Source organism: Cuculus canorus, chromosome 1 (assembly GCF_017976375.1).
Source record: "Cuculus canorus isolate bCucCan1 chromosome 1, bCucCan1.pri, whole genome shotgun sequence".
NCBI lineage: Eukaryota > Metazoa > Chordata > Aves > Cuculiformes > Cuculidae > Cuculus > Cuculus canorus.
In genome coordinates, this window is record NC_071401.1 from 118883883 (window position 1) to 118897308 (window position 13426).

At 39.9% G+C, this 13426-nt stretch overlaps 1 protein-coding gene and 1 long non-coding RNA gene across 2 annotated transcripts in view; one reads left to right on the top strand and one right to left on the bottom strand.

Moving 5' to 3' along the window:
• Positions 1–13426, top strand: part of LOC128854619 (uncharacterized) — a 236304-nt gene that overhangs the window by 154710 nt on the left and 68168 nt on the right. The window contains exon 2 of the long non-coding RNA XR_008453605.1: positions 417–567. This is a non-coding gene — a long non-coding RNA (uncharacterized LOC128854619). The remainder of the gene's footprint in view (positions 1–416; positions 568–13426) is intronic.
• The window catches only part of DPT (dermatopontin), a 32235-nt gene that overhangs the window by 18414 nt on the left and 395 nt on the right, over positions 1–13426 (bottom strand). The window contains exon 2 of the mRNA XM_009556962.2: positions 3688–3813. Coding sequence (XP_009555257.1) covers positions 3688–3813 — 126 coding nt within the window. The remainder of the gene's footprint in view (positions 1–3687; positions 3814–13426) is intronic.

A 13426-nucleotide genomic window follows, 5' to 3' on the forward strand; every position in this document is an offset into this window, starting at 1 on the left:
ACAAAACTTGGCATGGTGAAGAAGAAAACAAAGAACTTAAAAAAAAAATTAAAAATAGCAAGTACAAAACTATGAGACTGAAAAAGATAAGAGTATTTATTTGCAGTATGAGCTGACTGTATAGGTAAACTGTGAATTAATGCTGAGAAGATAAGCTGTGAAACAGAACTGCTGGGCTCTAAGAAACAATATGGATGCTACCACACAAAGTCCTTAAGCATGTATTTGGCTTTAACCATGTTCTTAAGTTAAGCAAAGTGCAGCCAGCACGATGGTGTCATAAATTAGTATTCCAATAAGTATTAACAAGACTCAAAAAACACAGGAATGTTCCAGCTGTAAAAAATGAGTCAAATTCTAACAAACAACTTGCATGGCTCTCATACATGGGGAAAACCTGTCTTTATTCACTGTAGGGAAGACAAGCTCACACTACAAGAGGAATGTAGAACTGAAGAGAAGAGCCAAGAGAAGTCATGCATAAGGATCAACTATTTTACTGCTTTTATACTTCCCAGAAAGCTCTCTGGAGAGACAATTGGAAGAGGAAGGGATCAAATACTCAAGGTGAGAGCTAATTTAAAATGAAGTATGCTGTTATGCCTCAGTATTGTCAGTTTTCTTCAAAATGCCTCCCTGCTCATATTTGGTTTCATAATGAAGGATTCATTGCATATTAAAATCCAAGGATTCTGAGAAATGCTGCAGTGTAGAGTGTCTTTGAATATGGATTTCCCTATATGTCACGCACGATCCATGAGGCTCCACAGTCATTACTTATTTTCCTGGTATTACTTTTCCACATGGTCATATGCTGATAGATGTCTTTGCATAAAATTAAGCTGCTTCAATGAAGAAATAGGAGTCACCAGCATGTTAATAGCTGTTTCTGCATGGTTAGTTTATTGATACCTAGTTTCTGGAACAGAATTAATACCCTTATAGGTTGGGGCAGAAATTGTAATAGTGATACCATATACACACACACGTTTTTATTGTGTCTTGTAAGTATATACATTTTCAGGTCTTACCTTTGGTAGCCCATAACTACTTTGCAGATTGTTTGGAAAACAGTCACTCTGTCAAATGCATCTTAAACAGGGTGCAAGATACAGACCAGAAGTGTGATGTGTGAACAAGGATTTGTGACAATAAAGTGGAAATGCCAATGGAAGTAAAGTTTTGAGTGAGATCTCCTTGGCTTAGGGAATGGGATGTTTAATGGCTGTACGCTAAAATTTGACAATTCAGACAAGTCACATCTGTAGTAGTAAAAGTGGGTTCAAGGTATGGAGTTTCATGCTACCATATTGCAGTTCATGTTGTTTATATCTCAGCATAACAAATAGCACTCTCCCAGACATTGTCTAGGCTGGGTGAAGGGAATAAAACAGAAAAGAAATTGCTCCCAGAAGACAAGAGGCAGGAGATCACTGTTTTGGAGAGAAGAGAGAGTTTAGCTGCATGCTTGCTACAGAGGACTCATCCTGTTTGGGATTACAGGATAACTCTGTTGGAAAGGGACCTCGGGAGGTCTCTGGTACAGCCCGCCGCTCAAAGCAGGGTTAGCCATAAGGTCAGACCAGAGTGCTCTGGCCTCTATTCAGTCATTTTATAATGAAACCATAAAAACAAACTATGCACCAGAAGCTTTTCATAAGCCAGGTGACAGGTCTTCCCAGAGTTTTTACAGCTCTTCCCTCCCAGAAGAACAGGAGCACATGGGATTTCTACCCTGCTTATTGGGAGAAGTTCTTCACCTGCCTGTGAAATGCTGCCTTTTCTGGATGGAAATACAATAGCAGCTGAACTCCATAAGGCATTCTTTTCCAAGCATGAAAAAAAGGAGTGTTGTCACTGTTGGAAATAGAAGGGCAGTATAGAAGCCTATGTGCAGCTGAGATAAAAATCTAAGACAACAGCAACCCTCAACATTTACATCAGGATTTGTGTTACTCTGAATGCCAATTTGCAAGGTGGAAACAAAGCTTTTCCCAGTTGTCAAGACGGTGTCTAAGGGAAGCAGAACTGTCAACAACAAAAGAGGTCAGAGAAGATTTCTGTTGTCTCTCTGAAAGTGCATGCAATATTAGAGGAATAAATGAGATCGGAAGAACTGCTTAAAAGTTAGAGTGAGTTTCCCTCAGAGGGAAGAACCTGGGCAGGTATGTAAATAAACCACCAGGCAGAGAACATCTGTAGGCCATGTAGGCTGGAAGGGGGTCAGAAGAATGTTCAAAGACTTTGTTACAAAGTTCTTATTATTTAAAATATTTAAAAATAAAAACAAAAAACAATTCTTTTCCTCCTGGCTGCAAGGAGACCCAAGGGTATAAAGCAAGGCACTGCTGTTGTGTTTGGCCAGTAGCCATCCAGACATATGAGACCAAGAGGCATGTAAACAGTTTGTATGCATCTCAGTGGGAAGTTTACTTCAAAGCTCAGTTTTGGAAACAAAGATTCAAATGGGTTATTCTTCGTATCAGTGAGAGTAGCTGGATTAATAGCCCTGGAGTATAAAATCATGAGTTCTGTTTAACAGAATGGGTGGGAGCAATATGAGCTTTCTCTACACAGGCTGCTGCTGTGCTTCTGTGTCAGTTTAGAGAAACCACACCTGGGGATATAGGGCAGATCAAGATGTGTGGCTCATTTTTCCATAGCCTCTGTGAAGTGCCAGCACTAGCTGTGATACTGTGTTGAAGTGAGGCCACCTTTTTTTTTAGGTATGATCAGTAGCTCATTTTGACTTTGGTCTTCAGACAGCCTTGGGAGTGAGTTTTACGCACTACAAATACAAAGATCCCGAGGATATTTTTTCTGAGATAACTGGCAGTAAGTTTACTCCTGTAAGTCATTGTGGTACAATTGCATAGCGCAGAGACGCTCCTGCTCCTGTAAATGTGCTGGATTTATAGTGGGAGCCACATCACTGCCTTTGAAATGTCATTCCACTTTGGAGAATTCTGTCATGATTTTCAGCATTGCTAGGCTGTTGCTGGTACCCAGACCTGTTTGTTTAGATCTAGCTATTGCATTGTACTGTTTGGTGTAACTGTGCCCTCATTCACTTCCCCTAGCCATGGATCCTCAAGAATCCCGTAACTAGACTGGAAATAGCTTGCTTAGCCCCATAATACACAGTTAACTTTTTCTCAAGGTTTTTGATGGCCCACATTGTTGCAAAGAGAGTGTACTGTTCTAAACATCTTGATAAGCTATCAGCAGAACAAACTAACATTTGTTAATATTAAATGAAATAGCAGAACTTCTTCTAAGTAAAAGATCAAAGCACCCATAATCTGCCAAAGAAGGACATATTAAATCAGGTCTTGTCATCAAGATTGCCAATTTGTCAAAGAAACATAAAAAACCTGACTTCAGAAGCAGGACCTCTGCTCACGGAGCATGCATAGTAGAGAAATCTGTAAGATGTAATCACTTGTAACTTTTATAATGAAGTGAGAGCAGACCCTCCTGTCAGGTGTGCTTGATTTGTGAAAAGACACCAAGCACCCAGGATTGTACAACTCTGTAATAAAATCAGTGTCTCAACTAGGAGTGTGAGATTGGCTATTTGCATGCTGGGTAATGGATTTGTATTTTCAGACAGCAAAGTGATCGAAGACATACGTAGGGACTGCTAGGGAAAAGAGACGAACAGATTTGGTTTCTGCTTGAACTTACCAGCATGAATACGGGCATCTCCGGCTGTAGCGGCAGCAGTAAAATTGCCATTCACGGTCAAGCACAGATGGAAAATACTGACTCTGGAAACCAGCCACCAGCCCATTGTTTGAGCAGGTTTGATACCTAAGTAAGAGGAGAAAGAACACAAAACATGATAACAAGAACACATAACATAACACGTAACATGACAATAGATTCCCTGATACTTTCAAGGATTTCTGAAAACAGCATTAAAAATTTTTATTTAGAGTGGAAGCTAAGGGTTTGGCTTTGTGTTGAGAAGAACTGAATGTGCTTGCTGTGCACTGAGTAACAATTTTACATAAGAAAACAGCAGCAGCAAACTAATAATGCCTTAACTTTTATGTTGCTTAAAAACTATTTACACTGTTTTTAAGTATTTAATCATTCCAGTCTGCTAATCAAGCAAGAAGATTGTTCTGGTGTTGACTTTCTCAACTGTTTACACATCATGAGACTGACTTCAAAATAGCCCATTATAATTTTTATCTTTGACTCTTGGTATTTGAGCCTTTGGGCTTCACTGGAGTGATTTTTTCAACTGCCCCTCTGCAAAAAAAAGAGAAACCTTAGAAACTCTTTTACAATAGAAGTTGAACAACTTGGTTTATTTTATTTCAAGTATCTGTCTCTAGGAAAAAGCAATCTTAATTCAAAATGGTATAGGTTTGTGATGAAATAATTATTTGATAATAATCACACGAGGAAAACCGAGACTCAGATATTATGAAACTGTAAGACTTATATAAATTTTATGACTGGTATTTCAGAAGAAAAATCTGCCACTTCATGCTTTCTGTGTACTTCAGAATTCTGTCATACATGTAAATCACTACCTTAAAGTAGAATAGACATGATCTCTAAGCATGCAGGTATATGCTTCTCATTCTGTACACAAGCATCTGGACACTGATATCCAAAGTAATTAAAGTGATAATCAGTTTGAATAGCTTGCTTCATGGAGACTAAAGAAAAGAGCTGAAACCAGCTTATTAACTTAGCTGTTGATTGCTCATTCTCTCACGTACTCTCTTAGCCTCATTGTTTCCCTACTGGAGAAAATTGCAGGAATTCAGTTTCTTCCATTGCCTTCATAGAGGAAAACTGGTAGCCTAGAGCTGAAGTGTTCCTTGCAATAGCATAAAATCAAATACATTGATGTATCCAAAAGACACTTTCAGAAGTAACTTCATCATTAAGATGTACCAAAAATTTTCTAGTTTCATTCAATGACCTCATAGTCTATTTTAATGAGCCTAGAGCTCCCAGAAGTGAATACACATCGTCTAGCGGAGTTTGGTGTTTGGAAAGTCATTCACTTGCACATGACTTGTTAGTAATCACAAAGGATGAGGCTCAACGTTTGTATGGAAAAGCTGAAAAATGGATCAATTTTGGCCAGTGCAGGGAGGAATTCCTCTGTCTAACTTTCAACTTCCTCCTTTGAAGCAAGGGTCTCTTCCATATGTCTCTTCCACCATGGTCTGTTGTTCAGACAAGATTATTTACATTTGTTTTTATCCCTGCGTCTCCTGTGTTACTGGGGCCATGCATACTTGCTCTGTTTTGTGAGACTCTTCTGAGGACTTTCAGAGTTAAGCAATGATGGGGGCTCTGAGTTGCTATGGTATCACACCAAGTAAAGGCAGTTTGGCTCACACTCAAAGGATTTCAGCAGGACTTTGATAGGCAGTTGCTCTGATTTTTGGCGCATAGGCCATGGGAACATATGTCTAAGACTCTGTCTAAACATATTGGATAGCTGCAGATGATTGGCGTTATCCTGATGGAAGAAAGGTTGCAACACAGAAATATAGAGAACGGTTGTACCTGTTGCAAGATGAGCACTTTTCTGCATTAATCTGTGTAAAGTAGAACCAAATCTGTGACTCTTCATCTTCTGCCTCTCCCCCTTCCCAGTTACATGCATTTCCACTGCTCAAGTCCCTTTGCCCTGGGAGATGATTGAGCTCTTTTGTAGAAATGCAATACAGGAAGCACTTAGTTCCTTCTTTTCCTTTGCACTTCCTCTCACAGGCTCACCGTTTCCCTGCAAAATCCCATCCTCACCAGTCAGTATGTGATATTCCTGTCCATACTTGTCCTTGCAGGAGGTAGTTCTTCTCCTTTTCTCCCCACACCTGCTCACATTCAGTGTGCAGTCCTGCCATCTTTCCTGCTCTCTTTCCCCTACAATAATTCTTATTTTCCTGACACCTCTTCTAATACGCTCCAGTTTTGGTGGAAAGATTCATCTTCAGAGAGATTTCATTGATGGACCCTTCCCTCTGTAACGGATTGAAGAAAATTCAGATAATGTAACACTGTCAGGTTTACATGCACACATATTTGGGCACGAAACATTAGGAAACTTCAGGAAACTTCATGAAAAGTTTGTCTAAAAAGAATTACATTTAGAGTTGCCTTACAAATGGAGAGTATAAATGGACTTAAGTCATGCCTTGCAATTAAATTGCCATTTTATTTTAAAAACATTCGAAGTAAAATTTGAAATATACTCTTAAGGTCATGTTCACGTCTTCCTCTCTTCTTCAGTCTCATACACTCAAAGTCCCACAATCTGTTACTCAAGCTCAATATTGAGTTCACTGAAAGAAAGATAATAGTGACCTTGAAGTACTCTTCTTTCACTTTGAGATAACCCAAGACTTTTTCCCTGACCTTTCTAATTTTCAAGTCAAATCCAGATATTTGTACAAAAATTAAGAGATGCTCTGAGAAATTCAAGTGCTTGTTTTGGGAGCTCACATAAAATCTTCTGTTTTCTTTCTTTTTCCTAGGTAGCCTCTTTCCAACAAGCAGGAAGTAATTCTTCAAGGGAAACAAACAACCCTTCCCCACAGACCTTTTTAGTTATGTGCTCTATGGACTAATCTGAAAACAACACTTATTATGCAAGGATTTCTTCCTTCTCAGTTGAATTTACTACCTCTGCCACAGGAAATCTTGCAAACCAGTATGGTGAATAAAAACTTTGATTTAGGGCCAAGTAAAAAAAAAAAAGCCTTTTTCACTAGACCCACTCTGTAGCACTTCCGTTGGAGAGGATAATTCAATATTCAGAATTAATGCCACTGGCTTCTCCTCACTCATGAAATCCTGTCATTGCTAAGAAGAGAGGAAAATACCTCTTAGGTGAATGCAGAAGAGCATGAGAAACCAGCTGGGATTGTGTGGGATTAAACTTGGCAGTGGATAAATTGTTTTGTTTTTCTAGTTGGCTGAAGTTGTGATTTATGAAGAGTTGCCTTTTGGATCTAGTACTGGAAGAAGAGGAGGTGTGCTGGCTGGTAGATGTAGGAGTGGGAAGAATAGTGGTGGTGAGGGTCAGGTGCTGTCAAATGGGAAGTTGCACTTCCCTAATTTACCTCTGTTGGAAATGACTGCAACCTGTCATAGAAAGTAAGTAAACTACACAGCCTTATTTCGGGCGGAGTTTTGTGTAGTAACAGCGATATGCTAGCTGAGACTTTCCACTGCTAGGGATAGTCTCTCCTTTGCTGAACCTTCTGTTATGGTTAATGAGTGTTGTACAGGCGAGTTCTGCATGGTAAGCAACCAAAGCGTGCATCCATGTCATCTATTTAGTTTAGGTCAGGACTGCTTTTCTTGTTCACTAATGAGCATTTATCTGTGCAAACAAACTAGAGCTGATTTCAAACAAACCGACTCAAAACACATGTGTAGATTTTGGGACCAAGCACAACTGCTTTCACCCTACAGATCTGCTTAAATTGTGCCCCATTAATTGCAAACATTGATAAAGCCTCAGTGACCAAGACTGTACCTCACTAACTCAACAGTTGCCTGCCAGACTGAAGATAAATATTACCTGCAACAGTATAATTGTTTTGAGCACCACCAGTTGTGGTGACACTTCATAATTATGCCTACATCTTAATTTTTGCTCTTTGCTAGACAAAGCCCCGGCATGTTGTGCCCCATCTAGTGATGACACTGTGTTGTAAACCTGTCTTTGAGGCCTTCTCTCCCTCAGATATGTAAGGAATCCACTTGAGCAGCATGTTGTCCTGAGGATAACAACCCAAAAAGGAAACCTGTTTACTACAAATCTGCTCAGGGAAGCCCAAGTCAAGATGCAGTAAGTGGTGCTGTTAGAAGCTGTGTTGATCCCCTGCCACACTGGCCAGGTAGCACTTTGTGGAAGCTCTCTGGAAACATGCAGAGACTGACACACAGCTCAGTAGCCACTGGGTCATGCAGCATTGAGGGAAATTTGCTCTTTATAAAAGGGTAACCTGAGAGTGTCATTCTATGTACTTCCAAAAAATCTACTGTTTTGCTCTAGAGCAGATGGTGCCTGTAAATCTTGCATCATTAATTATTTTAGAGGTATCTTTCAAGAGCCTGTTACAGCAGAATGCATATATATATTATTGAGATATGTCAGACATGGCAAACTAACCCAACAGAAATAACTCTGCATGCTTCATCTGTGGTCCTTTGTGGAGTGCATACCAAGAGAGGTGGCCTAACCTCACGCAGCCAGTAAGATCACAGTTAGAGAGTGCAAGGAATTTTTTAGTGAGATATCAGGTGTGCTGTCTTCCTGGAGCATCGTTCACAAAAAGCTGTTGCCTTCAGTATCCAAAAGTTAATTTCCTTTCTGTACAGCTCTGGAGGGGAAGCCCTGTCTGCTCTCCTTAGCAATTTTTGTGGAGCGTCCTACTCTGTGTAGTTTGGTTAGACTCATGATGAAAGTTAATTTAATGGTCAGTCTGTTACAGATGAGGGGGGAGAGATAAGTGGCTGAGAGCAGACTCAGGACACTTGAAATGCTGGCACTCAGATGAAAGGAACAACTTTTCCATCTTTGTTTAGGTTGTGCCAGTCTCTAATGGCCCCTTCTATAAGGAGTCTCCACTATCTGTTGTGGGGTAGCGAGATGTGCTGTCATGACTTCCACATGCCAAAAGCAACATCACTATCATCTTCTGCTATCTTTTTTCTGTCATTTGAAGGTTAGTGATGACTTTCTTTCTCCTCCCCACCCAAAGGAAAGGCAAGGCCCTAATCATCCTGTTTAGTTCTTCCTGACAGATGCTGATGAGGCCTCCCTATCTACAGAAACACCTCTCTTGTCTTCAGATGCTCCCACTGGACTCAGTCCATGGGAGCTGCGCTAAGAGCTCATAGCACTATTGCTTTAACATAAACCTAGGGCTCTGAAGAAAATTAACTAGTTTGTGTAAATAGCGCAAATGGGAACATTTTGAAAGGGCAGTCTGATTATTGGTTTTGGGTAACACAGCGTCAGATTTGAGACTTGGGATTGGTCAGAGATTTAGAACAAAATCATTCCCTTGCAGATGTACCCAGGTGTGATGCCAGTGCCTGAACAGGAGGCTTCTGCAGATGTTTCCTTTGCTCACGAGTCTGTCTTTGCACCCAATTTATGCAAAACAGGGTTTTGTCCCTACTTGAGTGATCTGTGTGTGCATGTTTGTGCACTTAAAGAGAAGGCAAAAGAGAGTGAGAATAGAATTAGTGAGGGAGAATCTAGGTATCTGTTTTATCCAAGTCCCATGCAAGCACTTTCTCAGAAGTCTAAACAAGGAAAAGAGGCAATAAACATTCACTAAACACCACTTGGCTGGAAATACTTCTGCTTTGTGCCTTATGGATCACTGGAAGTATATTGGCGATATGGTGTGGTTCCATCTGGATTATGTGGAGTAAACCAAACATTTTCTCCTGAAAGGAGTTGCTTGCCTTTAACATAAAAGCTTTAGTTTGTTTGATCCTTTGTTACTTTCAGGCAAGAAAAACAGTTTTTCTGAAGTACCTTGTTCAAAGACTGGTCTATATAGAAAACTCTGTAGTATTCAGCGAAGCAGTGGAGAACAGCAGCACCTGCAATCACTCAGACCTCACATTTTCTTAGGTGGTGAAATATTTACCCAAGGTCAAAGTTCCCCTAGTACAAATGGAGCCAAAAATGGAAGCATTTTTCTGTCTGAAAAGTCAGGATTCTTTGAGATGTCACATATAAATATGTCGCATATAAATAATTAGAAGGAGAACGTAGAACTAGGGGATGTCCTGAAGACTTGCTCCTGCTCCAGGCATGAGTATTTCCAAATCGTTCGGGAACAAATTCTGCTCGCAGTATTGAATAGCATCTTCATTAGCAGAGAACCTTTGAATATGCAAAGGGCCAGGATTAAGGTATTGTGACAGATTCAACAAAGCATTTTTTAGACATACTTAGCTTTAAATATCTACACAAATTAATGAAGCGGAGAAGGTATTCACTGGTCATCTCATCCAATCTCTTGCCAAAATTTTCTCTATGAGTAATAATACATCTGCAAGTTTCTGATGTCTGTTCAGCAAAACAACAGAAGAATATGCTTTGTTCAGAAGTGCGTGTACACATAACACTTAACTTCAGGGGTGTGTTTATTAAGCAAAGCACTTATAGTTAGATGTATTCTGAAATGCCACAAGGTAATAGTAGGCAGTTTTCAGAGGTGATTGAGGTCTTCATGAATCTGTTTCTGGAGAGAGATTGGGTGCCATAGAGGGCAGTTTTTAGAGTACCTGTTTCTCTCCATTGACTCTAGAAGGGGGCAGAGGTCATAAATCAGGCACAGTGATTAGATGCCTGATGTGAATCTGTGTTGTTGCCTTCTTTCTATTGAATAATTTTTTCATATCTGTGAGATGCAAAATCTTACAGGTTTTATCCTACAAGTCCATACAATACCTAGTGTTAGTATAAGGAGCAAACTTACCCAGAGCGGGTCTGTTGATGGTTCCCTGTTGCCTTCCAGTCCCCATAACTCTCCTTTACCTACATCCCCACATCCATTTCTGCCATTTGTCCCCCAAGGCTAACAGAAAATAATGAGTTGGAGACTCTTCTCTCTGCTTTATATTCCCCTTCATTTTCTTTTTACACTTCTATTGGCTTGTTGTATTTTAGAAGGAAACCTCTCTTGGATTTGTCTGTGAAAAACATAGCCATCATTTGCCAGAGGCCATTTTTTGGTGTTTCTGCCAGACTAGAGTTTCTGGGACATGGATGAGAAGCTGGAGGGAATTCAGAGGAGAGCTGTACATATGATCAGCACTTGCTTAGGAGTCTTGGAATATAAAATTTCCAAAGGAGAACTAGAAGAATGCAGACATGTTCAGCCTGAAAACAAAAGCATGGGGGAAGGTGTGCAAGTGAGGGAAAGGCCTAGGTGCTACCTATTAATAAGTTAAAGAATGCAGTATTCTTGTTCTCATTACCCAGTGAAGGTAGGGCAAGGAATAAAAACCTTCAATTACAGCAAAGGAAATGTAACTTAAATTCTTGGAAAATCTTGGCAGTGTTGTAGTTATTAGTTGTACAAGCCTTTGAAACTTCCTGGATGTGATATGCAAAATGTGACAGAATTTCACAGGGCCAAAGAAAGATTGTCACAGTTCATCGTACCAGGATGGAGATGGAACTCGCAAATCCAGCAGTGTGCTGTGTCAGCAGACACAAGGATAATGTATTGCTCACCAAGAGCTGGATTCATCAGGAGATCAGCAGGGAAAGAGGTGGCCAAACAAGAGTTAATGGTACAGACTATGACTCATATTTGTGGTCCCACTTGATTACTGAGTGAATCTCAGGATGGCTCCAAATAGCACTGTGCTAGGCATGGCAGAAGGGGAGAAAAGTGAGGTAGCTATGACAAATCAGGCTGCAGAGAAAGGTGATGTGGGATTGTCAAATGCCTGACAGGCTACATTTATGCTGTCACATTAATTTGAGGTTTGAGTTTGCACTGAGACAGTCCAGATTCTCTGACTGCTGGCCCATAATTTCAGTCTGGTCTGGGATAAGCCTGCTGGATTCTTGGGCAGCAGAGTCTGGGCACAGTTGTTTTACAGCAAGCATCTCTCCATGAAGCACTGTAGATGCAACCAGCTCAGTCCTGATTGCAGAGAACTGTACAGCACGACCTGGCACAGCTAGCTAAGATGTATGGAAATGGCCCAAATAATTTGAAGCACAAGTTCATTTTTGTGAAGGGTGTTCCCTAATTGCTTTGGTGTATTCCTCCCTCCCCCCAAAATAGAAGAAAGTAAGGAAATCTATGCAGAGAAGACAGATAGATGTAAGGATGTTGAACTGGAAAGATGACCTGGGGAAGAAATAACTAAAATAACTCTGACAGCTATAAAAGAGAGTGAAACAGAGTTAAAAACGTTAAAGAGGGGTTTGACAAGAAAGACATTTGGAGAAAAGATAGGATTGGCGACAGGAAAAACATAGGCAAGGAAGAGGACAAAGTGAAGAGATTTTTTTTAAGAGGTGAAGGAAATGAGAGTCAGGTAATACACTGAGGATGTAGTCATGCTAAGCATACGGAGCGTGGCGATGAATGTGTCTCCATGATTAGACAGCAGAAGAAAACATTCTGTATAAACTTACACTGTATCCTGTTTGTGAGAAATGAAATCAAGCAATTGCTGCCAAGGATTTTTAGAAAAAGAATAATAATTTTATTTTGAGTGATAGAAAGGTCAAATTCAAAATTACTGTTCAATAAGTAGGAATTGCATCAATATTTGAAAATAAAGAGGTCATCCAGTACTATCACAGTGCCTTCTTTCTGCCTGTTTTGCAGCCCTCCCCCTTCCTTTTCAGTTCTTATTCCAAAATTAAGTATATGGTCAATATTTTTTTCCTTAGCAATTGCATCAGCCATAGGAATGTATCACGTGGTAAATGAAAGAGTATGAATAATTCAGAACAAAATATTGAATCATTTAAAAAAGAGAAGCTTCACATTTCATTGTTAACCTGTTCCCAGATAACATGAAATCTATAAAAATCACATTGCAATTTTGGGAGCAATACCATTTCAAGTAATTGAAGATATTCTTGCATTCATTTCATTCCATCCAAAGACTATTTCAAACTCAGAGATTTCCAAAACTGTGTTTCATGTTTCATGAAAAAATCAGAAGATGATTAAATACTGGGTATGTGCAGCCTAAACATGAAACACCATACATATTTCCAGAAATTATTGTGGCCGTAAAATGTGATCACCTTTGTCTCTAAGGCTGATGGAAAAAGCAACACTTAGTTAACCAAAACTGACTGTATGACGGAACTGATATGATCATCTGCTATCATTATTGTTCATATATATCTGCCACCATCATAGCTCATTAGTTTAGGGGTTTTGGCTACTGTAATACCAGTATGATGAGAAAACAGCCTGTGACTGGGCCTAAGCCAAAAAGCTTAGCAACAAAAACACAAAGAGGAAAGCCAGCACAAAACAAAGAATATTTTTTTTTTTTTCTAGTGGTAAGAGCAGGATTTTGCAGTGAGGAATTTTCAATTTTTTCCCCAATCACTGGTTCAGTGTGTGGCCTGTGAAGAGGGACATTATCCTCTCCATTCTGAAGCTTAATGCCTTATTTTCCTCATCTGTGAAACAACAATAGCAAGACCCTAACCATTTCGTAGCTGAGGTTGTGTTACCAAAAAACACACCCTCTCTAAAGCGCTCTGAGACTGTCTAGCAAGCAATTGCTGCAGAGAAGGCAAATGTGATGCTCATCATCTCACATGCATGCATTGTGATTAATGAGTTTCAGGCAGTCATTCAGGGCAGTGAAGCCATTGATTATGATGGCATTAATATGAGTCAGCATTGCTCTGACTGCAGGATTA